The 18400-nt window shown below is 43.8% G+C and overlaps 1 protein-coding gene across 1 annotated transcript; it reads right to left on the bottom strand.

The window, feature by feature from the left end:
• Window positions 1-39: 39 nt before the first annotated feature.
• Window positions 40-15210, bottom strand: dgcr8 (DGCR8 microprocessor complex subunit). The gene is made up of 14 exons (XM_061037321.1): window positions 15070-15210; window positions 13274-14256; window positions 11319-11481; window positions 10988-11130; window positions 8327-8666; window positions 7608-7805; window positions 6636-6737; window positions 6399-6497; window positions 4924-5006; window positions 4349-4449; window positions 3566-3672; window positions 3322-3449; window positions 2357-2470; window positions 40-1685 (listed from the first exon to the last, which is right to left on the bottom strand). The coding sequence occupies exons 2-14, from the start codon at window positions 13967-13969 to the stop codon at window positions 1602-1604; spliced, it is 2358 nt and encodes a 785-aa protein (XP_060893304.1). The 5' UTR covers window positions 13970-14256; window positions 15070-15210; the 3' UTR covers window positions 40-1601.
• Between the last annotated feature and the right edge of the window lie 3190 nt (window positions 15211-18400).

Here is an 18400-nt window from a genome sequence, read left to right as displayed (position 1 = left end):
TATACTTCTGGAAATGAATAAAAAACCAAACAGCTGTGGTCATTAGTCAAGACATCTTTATTTTGCATAACAAATATCACTGAAGTCATGAGCTCAGCTTGAAATACAAACTTCATTATCTAGGCAGCAACATCTCAAAGATCCAACAGCAACATGTAAAAGCAGATTTTGTTTTTTTATTCTCTTCTCACACCGACACAAGTTGGCAAGACGACAAACACACAGCGAGGAGGGAGGGGGGGAAGCACATTCTTTAAAGCGCTCTACAACATCACACCAGCCTGTGTCCGTTTATGTTCAGTAGAAAAGAAAAAACCACAGGACAAATACGGGACAGATTGCACAGCACTTTTTTCTATTTGTTCCAGTAACTAATGAGTCTTTAGCCGTTTCCTCTGCAGTTTGCAGCAACACTTCTCTTCTATAAAATGCATAAGACTGTATGGAAGCTTTGGTATACACAGTTTCATCAGCTTGTGTTGGACTAAAACGATTTCATCCGATCAGCGGAGCGACTGCATTTTTGAAAATGGATTCTACTCGTGGTCAGAAAATAAGATCAGCCCGATCGGAGTGAGACGACGACTCTTCACATGCTGAAGGCGTTTCCCATCGAGTTACCTGATGAGTGTGAGGCTGTCTCTAATACTAAATGCTGCATCAAGCCGAGGCGGGCTTGTTTAGTCTTCCCACTTGAAGGGATTTTATTTTAGGTCCAATGTGGTCGTTCAACGCTGAGCCCTTCATGAAACAAACTGACTAAGGCAACATGACATTTCTCCAGGGCACTAAAAAGCAAAGCTGTTAGCCTATAAGAGCGGTATTAGTACATTATTCAAATCTAGCAGTTCCCCCCCTCAAACACAGTCCAAGGGGGCGGGATTAAGGTGGGAGGAGGGGGTCAGCTTCTGGTATTGCCGAAGCGTGTTAAAAAAAATATAGAAAGAAAAAGGCAAAAAAATATCCCTCTAAATACAAAAAAGATCTCAACCAATCGTGTTCCACCAGCATGATCAGTCAACACGGGTGCATGACGAGAGTTCTCAATAGTGGCCGCTTCACAACGCAGGTTTTTTATTTGTATCGTGCAAACCGAGACAGTGACTGTCCATTCTTAAGGAAAAAACTAAACGGCATATGTCGTATTTATCAACCATAATATTCATGACACCAACCATTAAAATATCCATGAACGTAAACGAATGTTATAAATACGCGAGTGTGAGGAGTCCCTTTCAAACACTTGAAGCACACACACAGAAATAATAAGTGCTGCAACAGATTCAAACAGAGTGTACGGAGTGTGTTTGCAGACAGAAACAAAAAGAAGAAGCATGCATTATCATTATTATTATTAAGTGGTGGTTCATACGTTTGTTCCTCGTGCGTCATAGAGAGGTAGACTCTACTGTCTGTTGGTGCGTTTACTTCTACCAGCTGAAGACATTGAACACAGGTGAAACAGAAACAAGCGGCTCGGTCCACGCTTCACTATATTGCCGTTAGATGTCCAGTGATGCATAATTAAGGGATGGGCGTTGGTGCGGGACGTCCAACAGTGACGAGGTTTCAGTGCCGTGGTTCTTCAGTGTTTCGGAGACTTAAACGTCGACGGTGCAGAGGGGCTCGCTCCCCGGCTGGGCGGACTCCATGATGGTCATCTTGGGTTTCTTCCTGGTTTCCTCCTGGGGATCAAATAAAGACAGAATCAGGACTTTAGTCTGGAAACAGAATCAACAAAAATAAGTCAGCTGACAGCGACTGACTAAATACAATGAGCAGTAAGGTAAACGTGCTCCTCTTCTCCATAACCTTCTGGTGACCCTGAGAAAATATATTGCAACCGCTGCAGGGGTTGTGACCCCGAGCTTCAGAATCAATCTGCTCCAGGCGTGTGAAGAACAAAACTCAACGGTCTCCTAAGCATCAAGTCTAATTATTAAGAAAAGTATCCCTCCTCTTTATTACGACCCTGCAGTTTGACAAAAAGAAACTCTGGATTGGATTCAAACTAAAATCTTGTCTTTTGTTAAATAAACTCTTACTGACATTTTTAATGCCTTTAGTTCTTGGCGAAGGAATATGGAAGGAAAAGAATAAAAACAAACCTTTAACTTTTCCAACACTCAGAGAGAAAACTAACATGTTGATTAAATCATCAAATGATCGTCTTCTGCATGTGAGTTCAGAGAATCTGCTCAGACAAACTTCTACTCACACATGAAACTGATTTGAAATAAAAATCTACAGAAATCAGCGACAGGATGTTTGGACGGCTGGTTTAAGGAGGGATTCACATGTTTACAGGTTAAACTTGCTATGTTAAATGCTCCACATAAAGGTGAAATGCTCTCACCCTCTGTGTGGCGAGCTTCTTCATTTCCTCCTGCAGTTTGTTCAGGATGTGAAGGTTTGGCTTGTTCTTTTTGGCAAACTGCTGCAGCTCGATCACACTCTTGTCGGAGCTCTCCTGTGAAAGATGAGAATTAGAAGAAGTCAGGAGACGTAGGTAACATAATGAACGACACTCTTCATTGAAGCTGCACGCTGCTTTTCATTGGTTGTTCTAATGAGGCATGAAGTTACATTAACGAGGCCATGAGTTGGGGCGGCTGTGGATGAGTGGTAGAGTCTGTCTTCTCTCAACTGGAAGGTCAGGGGTTAAGATATATTTTATTAATCCATGGAAGACCCAGCATTTTTTTGTGCAGGCCAAATGCGCAATGAAGCGCTCCCGAGTGCCCAGCCAGCGCTTTTCTGCCCAGGAAAACCACTAGGTGGATTAAGGGCCTGAGGCTACTGAGCTGAGGGGGTGCACCTCATCAGCTAATGGGCCAATTTCTAGATTTAGTCCACACCAGGACTTGAAGGAGTGACCCTCAGGGTCCCAAACCTACACATTGATATGAGCTCCTGCAGCTACATCACCGATGTGTCCCTGGGCCAGACACTTAACCCCAAGTTGCTCCCACTGCGTCGTCACTGTTGTATGAATGTGTATGAATGGGATTAGTTAATAATGTACACTTTACACAACAGTCTCTACCATCAGTGTGTGAATGTGTAGGTGTGACCTGTGGTGTAAAAGAGCTTTGAGCCAGAAGACTAGAAATATACAAGCTCAAGTCCTTTTACCGTTTACAATGAGTTGGGAAATTAAAATAAAAAGCCCAGAAAGCTGCTGACTCCAGGGAAATATGTGCAAGTGACTGAGGAGGCTTTGACGCTGAATGCATTTTAATTGGCTTAGAGTTTTGACCTTAATGTCAGTGCTGATCAGCTGAGCTTTAAATGTTGTCATCAGATATTCGGGCTCCTCACCTTCTTGACCATCTTGTTGCTCTCTCTGCCGTACATGCGCAGCAGCGAGCCCCAGTTCTTCACGTGGGGGTGAAGCATCTGTAAGATCTTCTGAGATGCTAGTTGTTTTCCAACACGTTTGTTCTTGCCTGTTGGGAAGAATCAAAACCGTGTTAACTAGTCTGTAAAAGACTCCATGAAGTTAACCATGAGGGACATCATCATGCGTGACCATGTGGGGCATCGAGGACGATGGTCTACTTACACCAGCCACGGACAGTGTGCTTCCCACATGACATCACATATTCACTCTTCTGGTTTTTCCCAGGGATCACCTCAAACTTAATGCTGGTGTCGCCCATTCCATGGTTTCTATCGGAGAGAAGAGACAGTAGAAAATTAAAATACATACAGTATCTGCTACTTTGTGATTGGCTGCCCTGAGTATTGGTGAGAGCGACCCAGCCGGGTACTTTGCCCAAACAACACAGGCCCCGCCTCTTTCTGGGTGAAAACAATACATGTTATATGAATGGCAGTAAACGGAAAAGACGTTTTTTAGTGATTTAAAAGCTTTAAATAAGAAAACCGTACTACGTAACTCAAGAAGGGATTTGGTACCTCTCCAGCTACCAGACCAATTTCCATTATGTGGTCCGCACTGGGACTTGAACAGACAACCGTCCTGTTCCCAACCCAAGCACCTACAGGACTGAGCTACTGCCGGCCCTAAAATATACCGGTGCAACTTATATTTCACGATAATATGTGACTGGAAATGACGGCGAGTGAGGCTCTGTGACGAGGAGAGCTAGCAAACTTTTTATTCTTATATTCATTTTTTTGTAAGATGAGATTTGATGTAGTGTTCCTTTACAGACAATTTGGCCAAAATATTTACGAGATGTGACGATTAAAACCTTTAAACATCACAAAGCAGACAAGTAGGAGTTCAGCTCAGCAGCGAAAACAGAGAGCAAAACGTCTCCAGCTCCAGAGTAGATTCAAATATTCACAGCGTTCACATAATGACACGAGCTCCTCTTACCTTTTAAGGCACTCATGAAGAATCTGATATGGTGAGAGTAGTCCTGCTTTGTTGGTCAGCTCATAAACCCTTGAGTCTTCTATACTGATGTGGTTAAAATACTGTGGAGACAACGACAGGAAGAGGTTTCTGCAGGTGAGTGAAGTGGTTTCACTTTGAAGTAGGGCTGCAGGATTCTTACTAAACTGGGAGGTTTGAAAGGCGGGAGGGATCTACAGACAGAGGAACCCTCTCTCTCTCTCGTGCCCACAGACATTTTTAGGAATATTAAATAAAATGTCAGAAATATAGCCGACTTGGGCACCTTGAATATACCGGGGCGACCTGCTTGAGTATCGTCTATGTATAAGAAACACTGACATGAATGCTGCTCGTTCTGAATGCAGAGGGAAATACGAGCAGGAGAATCTGCATCATTTAGAAATGAGATTGCATATAGGTATCAATTGAGATTGTGATCATGCAACCGTAGCATCAAGTTCTACATTTTGCAACACGACTTGTAACTCCTGCTACCTGCCTTCAAACGTCAGGGTAAAAAATGTCAAAAATAGAAATAAAAGTAAAAACAGTACCTCCTGTTCATCGCCCTCTACAGGCTTCTCCTCAGACGTCTGCTTTACAAAGTCGGGGATGAGGATTTCCAGTGTGGCTCGAGCTGCGGGTAACACCAGAACACAAAGTCAGAGCAGATCGAGCGACTGATGAAGACGAGCAAACCTAACTAACAAACAGTAAACTCTACGTCTGGAAGGGGCCGGAGAGGATGACTGCTGTGAGAGAATTTCAAGCTGATGGAAGCTGCATGGTTTCTAACTCTTCATGTGGACTGGTTTACCATCGCATCAAATAATTTCACTTCATTTTTTAAAGACTTTTGGGATTTTTATGCATTTATTGTAGAGATAGGACAGTGGACAAATCAGATCTGGGAGGTAGAGAGGGAGAGAGAGAGAGAGAGAGAGAGAGAGAGAGAGAGAGAGACAGAGAGAGAGGCGCAAAGAGAGAGAGGCAGAGAGAGAGAGGCGCAGAGAGAGAGGCAGAGAGATAGAGAGAGAGAGGCAGAGAGAAAGAGAGAGAGGCAGAGAGAGGCAGAGAGAAAGAGAGAGAGGCAGAGAGAGAGAGAGCGATAGAGAGAGAGGCAGAGAGAGATAGAGAGAGAGGCAGAGAGAAAGAGAGAGAGGCAGAGAGAGATAGAGGCAGAGAGAGAGAGGCAGAGAGAGAGAGAGAGATAGGCAGAGAGAGAGAGAGGCAGAGAGAGAGAGACAGAGAGAAAGAGGCAGAGAGAGAGAGATAGGCAGAGAGAAAGAGATAGAGGCAGAGAGAAAGAGGCAGAGAGAGAGACAGAGAGAAAGAGATAGAGGCAGAGAAAGAGATAGAGGCAGAGAGAGAGAGAGCGAAAGAGAGGCAGAGAGAAAGGCAGAGAGAGAGAAAGAAAGAGAGAGAGGCAGAGAGAGAGAAAGAGAGAGGCAGAGAGAGAAAGAAAGAGAGAGGCAGAGAGAGAGAGAGATAGAGAGAGAGAGAAAGAAAGAGAGAGACAGAGAGAGAGAGAAAGAAAGAGAGGCAGAGAGAGAGAGAAAGAGAGAGACAGAGAGAGAGAGAAAGAAAGAGAGGCAGAGAGAGAAAGAGAGAGAGAGAGCTAGAGAGAGAGGAATGACAAGCTGGAAAAGAACCACAGGTCTGATTTGTAGGTCCTCTGTACATGGGGAGCTTGCACTAACCAGTAAGTTCCCGGAGCCCCAGTGAAGTTCTGTCACATGTTTTGTACCATTTTTCATTGAATACATCTAGTTGGCTTAAAAATATCTGATATTTGGGTCACAGCTTTTTGACAACGGTGTTGGTAGTGGGTCCTGAGGCTAGATCAGCTGAGAATCACTGGGTCAGATGATCTCAAACCGGACCTCACTGCATTTTAATAAATGACCTCAGGTGTCAAAGTGACGGTTCATAATCAGGACGATCTAAACGATTTAAACTGATACAGAGTATATTCAGTTTTCTTCACTCACACCATCGATGACACTTTTGAGTAAAGAGAAAAAGTTACCAGCTTTATTCTTCGCAAGTTTTTTACTGCTCGCGGTTCCTGTGCCGTACGTCACTCCATCTATGATGACGGACGCTCCGAAGGGTTCACTTGGGTTCTCTGTGGGAACATGAAGGTGTTCAACAATCTGGAGACTTTTCTACACACACTGGAAACAGCATTGTAACTGACGGCCTATTTTCACGGTATTTTCAAGTTTTCATTTGGCTGTCTACACGTACGAAAAGAAGAACTTACCACATTCAAAAAAGTTGTAAACAGGTCGAACCTTCAGGACACGCTGCATGTATTCATGCAAGATACAAACTTCAGACTTCCCGTTTGGATTGATGACAAACTCTGTGGAGAAGAAAAAAAACAAACAACGAGCTCAAAAGACTTTAATGCAGAACGGAAACGGTATAACAAACATCTTCTGTATTCATCCTGTATCTTTACAGGCGTCACAGTCAGGACAAATACGTCTAAGTGGAGATTAAAGGAAATCACACAGAGCGCCGTATTCACACCGCAATCCAGGTGGCGGTAATTGCTCTTTACAGTTTGCTAACCGCTATTAAAAAACAAATGAAGAAGGAGAAGAAGTAGACAAGAAAACACATGAAGAAGAAGAGAGTGGTATACATCAGCGACGTGACAAGGCGGAGCTACCAGCAGTACCCCCCCACCCCACCCCTGTTTTTAACAATCCTCTGGATGTGAGAGGCAGAGCAGAGAGGGTCGATGAAGAATAGCACCGCGTCTTTTTCTTAGACTAAGTGCGTTTGTGCAGAAGTAGACGACCCCGGTCTCAAGTGTGTATTAAAGGGTTTGCTGTATGCAGAGAGACGAGTCTGACCTCATGTAAGTTTGCAATGTGCTTTTAGCACATTACAGTCTTCATTTACTGAGGTCAATAGTGCATGCAATGGTGAAGTTACACTGAGAGCGTCCTCTGCTGGATCAAACTGCAAACTACTTCAGACAGCCTGACTAATCACAGTTCAAATGTTAACTTTCTCCACTAGGTTCGGATGAATGCTTGAACTGCAAATAAATAATGTCAGCCCCAGACTTCACACTTCATACAGTGTGAAATAATATGATAAATGATTGATTGTCTTGTTTTTTTCCTGTCTTGTTTTCTTTTTTTGGACCCCAGTATGAATAGTTGTAGTAGTTGTTTTGTTGTATTTATATCCAGGACGTATTAGTGAGCAAGATTGTTACCTTTCTTGGTGGGTGCATCCTGGACCGACAGCGTGATGAGTTTCTGGTTTGCAGGAAGGATGGGTCTCTCTGACTCGGCCTGCTTCCTCTTCATGTCTCTGTTGAACTGCCTCCGCTCGGCCCAGGTACGGAACTTCTTTACAGTAACTTGTTCAAAGTCGAAACACTTCTCCAGGTACAGTCGAAACTCTTCAAGTTCTGGGAGGAGGTTTAAGAGAGTTAGATCGACTAATGCAGCAAAAACAAACACGATAGTGACCCTTCAAAAGTCTTACCGTAAAATTCCAGATTATAAATCCCACCTGAATATAAGAGGCGTCCCCGTTTTTGTGTTAGACAAAGTCCCCATAGGGCAGTTTCGTGCAGCTCTTTTAGGACCTTCTGTTTTCACCATGTAGTCGCTCGCTTGTTGTTGTTAATTGAGGAGTCTTTAATCAAACCAGTCGTCCACAAGCTTTATTTACTGATCCACCCTGAGCTTTAAAAGCACCATTATGACGAGCACAGCTTGCCACACACATAAAGGGGGTGGGGGATTTGCAATCTCATCAGGTGGCGTGCAATGTGTGGTGGCGGCTGCACCCCCGTGGGTTTCAGGATTTGATACTAGTATATTGGTATATGACGCAGCCAACTTTTTAGATGAAGAAACAGGTATTCGGAGTGTCTTATACACCAGATTTTACAGTAACTAGCCGTATGAAACAAAAGGCTCTCACCTATAGACTCATCCTTGCACACCTCCACCTTGGCCTTGACTTGTCCTAAGGCTCCCTGGGCGGTGTCAAACGAATGGGACTCTTTCACCGGCACGCTGTTATCAGTGGTTCCCTCTCCATCTGGGTCACCCTCTGTCATACTCGGGGGGCGGACGTCATCCTGCTCCTCCCCTGTAGCCTCAGACTTGCCTTCTTCCTCTCCTCCATTGGCCTCCTCGACAAGCTGCTTTACTGGAGACTGCTGTGAAAGTGCCACCTCCCCGTTCAGCTCCCTTTCCTCCTGATCCTTCATTTTTCTGTAGTGAAGGCAAGGGATGCTGCTGGTAGGAGGGTCATGTTTCTGCAACAAAAAAGAAAAACAAACAAAGTTATTTTCCTGACCTTCAAGACTAAAGCCTCAACATTTTCATGATGCTCCAATTTAAAAATTCTGCAATTTTTTTTATTTAATCAATAAAAAATAAAATAAAATCCTTAACCATCCATTACCAATAAACAAGATAAGTCCTGGAAGCCCACCAGTTATTGAGACTTATTGAGACCAATTTCCACATAGTATGTTTGTGCTGCGTTCCGTCAGCGCAACGGTTTTGCTCTGTCGGACAGCTGTACACACAGGTTCACAAGATCCCAAGAGAACCCCAAGTTCACACGAGAATAAAGAGAAAAATGCGATGCAAGGTGTGGCTTTGTCTCTCTTAGGTGGATTGGTAGCTCATTTAGTGATGGAAAATACGACAGTGATTCTGTATATTGGGTTTTATTTTGAAAAAGACAGGATGCTCTGCGCGTTTCCTTGTCTGACTTCCTGCCCAGGTTGATCTACTGTATTCTGCACATTACAGCTTGATACGTGCTTGCAGTTTACTCAAACAAAAAAAGACTTTGAGCGTGTTTGAAAACTGAGCAGAGCAGAGGGGCGCTGCTGGCACGCTCCAGAGAAGGACCACTTTCTGGGGAAACAGGAACACAGACTCGAGTGGCACGGTGCCTTAGTGCACAGCACACATAGACTAAGTTGAAATTGGCAGTAATTCTACATTTGCTGTATGGTTTTTTGTTACCATCTACCCTGTAGTGTGAATTTAGCTTTTCTACTAATTCTGGCATATTTACATATATCTGTTTATTAATGTTCACTGTCCTTATTCAATAAGTAAAATGAATTAATTAAGTAACGCAGTCCGCTTCATGATGAGCCATTCACAGGCATAGAGACGTCGTTCTTTTCCATCACTATGTCTACAGGGAGATGCAGACGTCTGTGCCGTGGCTTAACTACGCTGCAGTCTAAAGGGAACAAATAGCACGCAATCAAAAGAGATTTAAAAAAAAAAAAAAAACAGCAATAACTTTGACAGCCCTAGTACCGTAAAAATCTGGATTATAAAATGCATTCTGTTTTTGAAGATCTCTAAGAGAGAACAAAAAATTTAATATGTTTTCCTGCGTGATGATTTCTATCGTGTGCATCAAAGTCAACAAAGTGCAGTTTTTATGCAGCTGTGTCGCTTTTTTAGTTCCGTCTGTTTTCACTTTGTGAAGTTTGCTCTCCTACTAGCTACAGTACGGTAGTCGAGCTCTCAGCCTGCAGTTGAATATGTGAAGCACAGACAACTAGCTTATGAGCTCTCTGCCCGTCACCAGGACTCTTTCAATTAAAAGAGTACTCCACAAGGTTTATTTACGGAACAATATACCACTGTTTTCTGTAAATGCATGATTATGACCTCATGAGGGAGAAAATATGTCAACCAGCCTGGTCTGTGTCGCTGTCATTCCCAGCACAGCGTGCAATCAGCTTTCAATATTTAATGAATGGGGATGTATTTTTAATCGTGCCAGGTCGCACGGTGTGTGTGTGTGTGTGGTCGTGGCTGCTGTACCCGCGGTAATGACAGAGAATGTGTCAGCATTTTATACTGTTAATTGGTAGCACTGGCGTAAAAGACGCAGCCAACTTTTTAGATGAAAAAATAGGTATTAAAGGTGCATCTCAGTGTTTCCCCTAGGTTTAGAGCTCTGGGGGGGGGGGGGGGGGCGGTTCCTGCAAGTTGTTCCGTCTGCAACTCCCGTTTCTGAGCACCCCTGAATGCAGCATGCTCACTGCGCATCTCCTGAGTAATGGCAGAGAGAGAGACATGGCCAGAAAAGTCCGAAGTCAACTAAGCCGACTACTTTATTTTCTGATGGTTCTTACGGACTTTTTATTATTGCGTGTGCGTCCGTCAGACACAACAACACACACCCAGACCTCCGCTGTGTGCGCGCAAGTGTCTGTGTGCGAACGTGTCTGTGTGTATGTGTGTGTGTGCATCGGGGTGAAGCTCCACCTGCAGAGAGCAGAGGAGAATTGTAAACGCGCGACCATGTAGAGACAGAAATGACATGGCGTCGTGTAAATAAGATAAATAACATAAGGCTATTAAGTTTGTTTAATAAAAGGAGGAGGTATAGACCTGTTCTATAGGAAAGGTATCCTTATGACTTCTGTTGTGAACCGGCGCTATAAAGAAAATAAAATGAACTTGACCATCAAGGGGGAAGGGGGGTGCCGTTGGGGGGGCGGGCCGCCTAATATAATGGTAGGGGAAACACTGCATCTTATTCACCAGATTTTACAGTTAATTGTAAGATCAAAACCCTTGTGTTGCACCTCACCCTAATACTGCCTGTTCCAAGGAAGTAGGGTCTGGACCAGGTGACCACCCTGGTCTCTCTGTGCAGGTAGACTGGAATGCCCGAGTTATGGAATGTCATGATCCATCCATCAGGTAGCGGCTCAGTGGGTGGACGTCCCCGACCTGGCATAGAGAGAAGAGAGGTATCATAACGTGATCAAAGAGCATGAACGTGCCTATCAGCTGCTCCATCTAGATTGTGATAACATACAACACAGACTGGATGGCTACTTGGTTTCTGAGGTCAGTTGTGTTTATTTCATCTTCAAAATAGTTTCAAGAATCCAAACCCGGACGGATCCACCACTCACTCTTCAGCACTGTCTTTATTTTGGTCATCATGGGCTGAACGCCGCCTTCACCATCAGACGGATGATCACTGTCCCCGCCATATTTTTCCTCCGATGGACGCATCTTTTTTGGGACCGGCATGCCCTCCTCGAGTAGAGCATCGACATCATTGTCAAACTCCTCCTGGAAGAGTCAATGGTTAAGGCCAAGAGAGAAGGATAGGTCACCGGTTTAAGGGAGCTGAGAATGCGTCATTTCACACCGTGTCCTAACAGCACGCGAGCTGCAGATGAAAGCGCCGCAGGCACCATTGGACGCTCTTATCCACACTGCTTCTGTTAAATATTTACTTCTCTGCTCTGTGAGTTTCAGTGTCCAATTGTAAACAATATAACACCTGGTGCTTTTATTTTGAAGGTGGACAACCAGAAGTGTGGGGCTTTGTAAAGACGAGGTATTGACTCACATCACCTCTCAGAGGCTCGTTAATAAACGACTCACGGTGAGACGAAGAACGGTTTTCTCCGGTGGCTACACAGGTCAAAGCTCAACCTGTCAATCACGGATGTGGATATTATTAATGCAACACGATCTCCACTTTGTCCGCACCTGAAAACAGTGTGGTTGCTCGTGGACTGTTGGGACGGTCAAACAGGAGACAGTTGAATCCATCTGATTTGGTGGCTGACGCTCGCATCACATGCTGTTAGGACACGGTGTTAGAGTGAAGTTGAAGTGAGGCAGTGAAGTGACCAGAGAGAGAAAACACTTTACTGACTACGGCAGAGTAAAAAAAAAAAAAAAAACACTTCTGCATTCAGAAACTAATAATGAACCTAACAGAAAATATATACGTTTTATTGGAAGTTCTGTTTTGTTCTTTCCTTTAAAAATGATTATTAGTTACTTTTGCTTGAGTAGGAAACTGATCATTAAATGGGAAATAAAAAGGCACAAACATCAGGCATCTCACCTAGTGAATTTATTTTATAGAGACAAAAACTATCCGAATTTATGCGTCTCAATGGAACATACGCTCCTGGCTTTACATGTCGTGCTAATTGAAGCAGAAAAAAATCTGGATCAGGAAATCTTAACAACAGTCGCTTTTTGTGGCCCTTCGATTAAATTTGAATGACACTGAAAGCAGTTAAAGGGCGCACTCAAACTAGGCAATCTGTACTGTGTCTAAGCACGCTTCACCTCAAAGTCCAGTTCGTTTGACGAGTGCGAGTGCTCAGATCAATGCTCAGGTACGGTACACTCCCTTGGCAAGTCTGTTTCAGCACGGTACAGTTCATGCACGAGTACACAACATGGACAGCCTTCATTAAGGAGAAATCCTTAGCCTGCTGTATCTGACTAACATGACTCAAAGTAAGACACAAAGACAGTAAAGAAGCTGTCATGGTCTGTGTTGTTCTCCTATGTGCGGACGGAGACTCGACCACACGTCCCTTTAATTTTTTGTATCTTTAATTTTTGAGTCCGCCTGTCTTAATAAATAAGACGTGCTTTATAAACTAAGCACGCTTCATGATCACATAAAGTCATGCATGTGTTGTAGGATGACTGTATGTAGAAGAGATAACCGCGCTCATGCCCGGTTAGTCCTGGAGCAGTGTGAGTGCAGACCAGCGGGGGAATGGGGAGGGGGGGGACAATCGTGCTTAAACACGGTATGGGACAACTTTGCCTCGTGTGAGTGCGCCCCTAAGTCAAAAGAATGCAGGGGCAAAACTGGTTCGCTCATCCTATAACTGAGAAAACTTGATCCATGAACAGATAAATCAGGTTATAAATAATAATGAATATAAATACAGAGAGTGATGCTTGCAGGTATTTGGATCACTCTTTAGTCATGTGCATTAAAATATTTGCTGGAATGTGTGAGCTGTATGAGGTGTACAATATTGTTCTTTGTCTGTGTAGCTGAAATGAACAATGGATACGGCAGACATGAGAGCATACGTACCTCATAGGAGTAAGTCACGACCTCGTCATCCCCTTGCTCCTGTTGGATTATGACCTCAGACTTAAAGCTGCTATGCTCCCCATCGTCGGGATCCACGAAGTTCTCATAAAAGTCATCCAACTCATCCAGGACAGCAAACTCTACTTTACTTTCCTGGTCTCCCTCAGCCTCTTCTGACCTTCTACCTGCTTCGTTCGCTGCTCCAGAGCTGCCTTCAGCGGTCTCATGCTCACCAGTCGAGTCATGCAGCTCACCATTCAGGCCGTCATCACTTCCTCCCTCCTGCCCCTCGCCTGTGTACAAAACCTTCCTGTCTTTGCTACTGCTAGTGCTGCTGCTGCTGCTGCTTTCAGTGAAGCTCACCCTGATCTTTACATCTCTGAGCAGCTTGAGGTCTGGGAGAAACTTGGTGACTGGCGGAGCGTGGCGGGCTGTTCGAGGGCACGTCGGATTGGGATTGGCCTCATTTGAGAGGTGGCTACAGAAAGTAACTGAGCCCATGCTGAGGGGCTCCTGTGGCTGGGCTTCCCCATCCCCTGGGGTGTATGTGTATCCATCACCACCAGAGCTAACGTCCATTACCTCTGCGTCACTGGACGTTTGCAGGGGAGGTGGTGGAGGTGCTCTGCCCTCATGTTGGCCAAAATCATCAGGTGGCTCCAAGGGGAGAGGGGGTAAAACATCATCTATCTCCATTGACCCTGCGTCTCACACTCTGTCTTACACAGAACTATTAATTTACTCTTAAAAAAATCTGACCTGCTGAGAAACTCTCCTTTACCTAAACCAAGAATGCATGCATGCAGAAGCACATCCCTGTAAAGACCACGTACCAGAGGTGAAAATGCTAAGCTGACTACATTGTTCTTTTCATTAATGTAGACAGCTTTCAGAATCACTGTCTCAATTATTGGAAATCACAATGCATTCAGCTTAATACGGGATCTAGGCACTGATCATCCTCCACTGGACTCTTCTGGGAGCTGCAGAAAAAGGAGCACACAGAGAGAGAGAGAGAGAGAGAGAGAGCAAATGTCAAGAGCAACTTTGTGACCAACAGACCAAAACCTAAGACAAACAACCATTGAGTTGCCATGGTTACCATATCCTAAAGCAGTACAGACTGTTGAGTTGGGAAAACCTCATCAGATGCAAAAATGTCTGCCTAAGTTTATAGGATCCTTCACGGTTTGGATCGTCCTCTTCTGTGTGTCTGGCTTTATTAACTTCAAGCAGGACCACTATAGGTGCAGGTGCAGGTGCAGCTACAGGGGGAGGGGGGTCAGGGGGTCCTTTCCTTCAGAGCATCTCTCTCCTCAGTGGTATCAATTAAGAGAGTCAGTTTCACTGCATCATGTCCCATGTTGGATATTATTTGTTGTAGTTATCCACACTGTATTGTGTACATCTGTATGTTAATGTGTTATATTTACTTCAATGAAGTCAAAGAACATCTGGAAAGACTGCAGAGGAGAATTAGCATGTCGGCTAACTCTGGTACTTCTCACTGGTACCTCTTCAAATACATAAAAATACATAAATGACAGGCAATTAGACGAGACCAGACATATCATGACATGTAGCTGCGGAAGAGGGACGTATATATGGTTCTGCTTGGGGATTTTTTGATATCTTAGATGAAGCAAATGACTCTTAAGAGAAGAAGAAGCAGCAGAAGCTCAGCGGGCCCCCGTATGCTAACATGCTGACATGCTAACATGCTAAAACTCACATCTCTAACGGTTTGCTGACATGTCAGCCGCCCTGAAATCAAACTCAGCTGCTGACAAACTCACCAATAATATGACGCGGTTGTCTCCTTTTTTAGGCACCTAACCACCTTTCCTGATTATTTTATTCTCCACGCTCCGCCACACTGCCTCCTGAGTCGCAGCTCCGCCATCTTGGAGAAAAAAACCTCAGCGGGCTAATCGAACTCAAGCTCCGCCCCCTCGATACCGGCTTTTTGCATGATTGATCTATCCGTCGGCCAATCATAACGCACCATCCAACACGTCATATATGAATGATTACGCCAATCAACATAGCAGGGCTCAACAGTTACCGCCCTCTTTCCCGGCTGCACTGTATTTTTGTATTATGTGTACATTTCTACTTTGAAATTAACAAGTTTATTGCAAAAAAACAACACAGCGACTTTACTGTTTTATCCAGTCTACAAACAGTACACATGTTAACGATCAAATATCCAAGACATCAACAAGGGAAACAGGTTTTCAGTGGCAACTAAAGAGTCTTGGGGCCCTAGGCAAAAATGAATTAGGGGCCCCTACAACCAATATTATTATAACTACCCATGATGTGTCCTGATGCTCTTCCTCTTACTTTTTTCACTCCCACACAGATAAATCCTCTGCATCTTCCTTCTGTGATTTTCATTGACAAACTTTGGTTTTCACAGATGAAATGAGATGCTAAGACGAGAGTGAGTGTTGTAAGATGGGGCCCCTTAAGGGAGGTTTCCTACGGTCAATAAAAAAATTTGCACATTTTAAGACACTGCTGTGGTTTAAAGTTTGTCAGCCCTTGAGGGGCCCCTATGTGGCATGGCCCCCCAAGCAGTTGCCTGCCTTGCCTGTTGACAAGCAGCACCTCGTTGTTGTATAAATTACAAAAAAAATGTGAATTAACATTTTTCCCGTGTTGGGAAACATGATCGGACACAACAAACACAAAATATGTAAAGGAAAGTCACTGAACGCAGGACATGTTTGTTGTTTATTTGTTGTTTGCATTAAAGTGCACTAACACAGCTCTATTACAATTAATAAAACTGTTTTCGTTTATGTCCAAGGTTAACTTACCTGCTGCTGCACTGCCAGAGGTGCTGCTTGTCAACAGGCAAAGCAGGAAACTGCTGGGGGCCCCAGGCCAGTAATCGACCCTCAAGGGCAGAAAACCTTTAATCCACAGCAGTGGCTCAGTTTGCAATTACAGGAGACCTCCTTAAGGGGGCCCCATCTGACAGCACTCAATCATAGAATAGTAAAAGTTTGCCAGTCTCATCCTTAATATGGGCGATGACACATGTTAGAAACATATCGTAACATCCTGGTGTTTGTTCTTTGATGTTTTTATCCTTCTTTATATTCATATATTGGCATTACATTTTTCTTATGTTCTTTACATTTTTATTTTTAACATTCTGATATGAACTCTGGAAAATGTTACATTTCGTTGTTGGTGTCGGGTTATTTATAACTGGTGATGAATGCTGGTTTGAGGGGCCCCTGGGAATATTTTTTCCTGAGGTCCAAACAGGCTCTAGAATCACCACAACACAAATAAGACTTTCATATCTGTGTCCAACTAAATGAACTTGTTCGAGAGTAAAAAAGATTTATTTAGGCCCTGAGCTGGTGCTCTACTTGCTGGTGTCACAGTTGAGCATGGTGTGCTCCCTGAAGGTCACGTTACCTTCTGCGTCTATCAGGATTACTGTGCTGGTCCTACACGGGCGAGAGCAAAGACAAATCTCTGCACCTTCAACAGAGAGTCAAACACTGATCACATCACATATTTATGGTCATAGGTGTGTTGGCACATATCCTGATTCTTTTAAAGGGCCCCACACATACGGCTGAATGGCCATTTCTATACTTACCAGGGGGGGTCACCATTCACCAACAAAAGTAAAATAAACAGTTGATGCACGACAGCTTGAGTCCTGTGTTGTTCAGTTAAATTGTATTTCTAAAGATGAAGCTGTGACATTGACCACATTCATCATTGTGTATGTTTTTATCTAAGTCCTTAAAACAATAAGGATCATGTGAACTAGACATTAGATCAAACTAAAGCTGTCATTCATTTGATATCTTGTGTCTGTAGATTCTCAAATGTAAAACTGAGGCAGTGGGTCAATGTTAAATGTTGTGTAAATGGATTTGAGGTTGTACAACACTTTTCTACCCTCTCTTACAACTCAAAGTGCTTTCACACCGCAGGTCACACCTACACATTCACACACTGATGGTAGAGGCTGCTGAGTGAAGAGTCCATCAGTATTAACTCATCCATTCATACACATTCACACACTGATGGTAGAGGCTGCTAAAGAGTCCATCAGTATTAACTCATCCATTCATACACATTCACACACTGATGGTAGAGGCTGCTGTGTAAAGAGTCCATCAGTATTAACTCATCCATTCATATGCTGCAGATGAAGCAGCGGGAGCAATTTCAGGGATAAGTCTCTTGTCCTAGGACACATCGGACATGTAGCTGCAGGAGCTGGGGATTGAACCCCCAACCTCCTGGTTGAGAGACGACCAACTCTATCAACTGAGCCACAGCCACCCCTAAGTGATGATTGACATACTTACTGTAAAACTTCAAAATAAAAGCCCAGTCCCTTTTAGTAGCCTGGTGTTGCTGCATGTTTTAAAAAATAAAGGCAGGTCTTGATTAGAGGCCTTGATGCATTTAGTGTTGATTAGTTTGCAGATTAGATTAAAAATAAAAGCAGCATGACACATAAAACATAAAGATGAACTTTAACTTCTGTCAAAAAAAGACAAAATAATGTTCGTATGTGTACCAGCTGTGCAGCAGGGTGTCATACTGTCATCTGCAAAGTAAGATCAAAAGAGTGATTTGTAATGTAATTATCAATCGTATAGTCCGTCCCATCTCTGATGTGCACAGATTTTGTTTAAACATAATTGACGCCTGTCCCAAATAAAGGCAGAATCCTTTAATAGACTGAAGGAAATAAAACTCCAGAATAAAAAACAGCAGCTTAAATATCTGGAGGAGGATACACACATGCACACCACTCATCAGTTTATTTGCTGGATCCTTTGCTCTTTCTCTTTTTTACATTTTATCTGTTTGGATTATCTGTAGCTGCACGATGGTGCAGTGATCAGCGCCGTTTCCTCACAGTGAGGAGGTTCCTGGTTTGAATCCCCGTCTGACAGGAGTCTCTCTGTGTGGAGTTTGCATGTTCTCCTCGTGCATGTGTGGGTTCTCTCCGGGTACTCCTGACTCCTCCCACAGTCCAAACACATGCTCGTTAGGTCGGTAGGTGTGAATATGAGTGTGGCTGGTTGTCAGCCCTGTGATTGGCTGGTGAACAGTCCAGGATGTAACCCACCTCTC

Source organism: Labrus mixtus, chromosome 5, assembly GCF_963584025.1.
Source record: "Labrus mixtus chromosome 5, fLabMix1.1, whole genome shotgun sequence".
NCBI lineage: Eukaryota > Metazoa > Chordata > Actinopteri > Labriformes > Labridae > Labrus > Labrus mixtus.
Note: the sequence above shows the minus strand (reverse complement) of the source record. Positions and strands in the feature narration are given on the sequence as shown.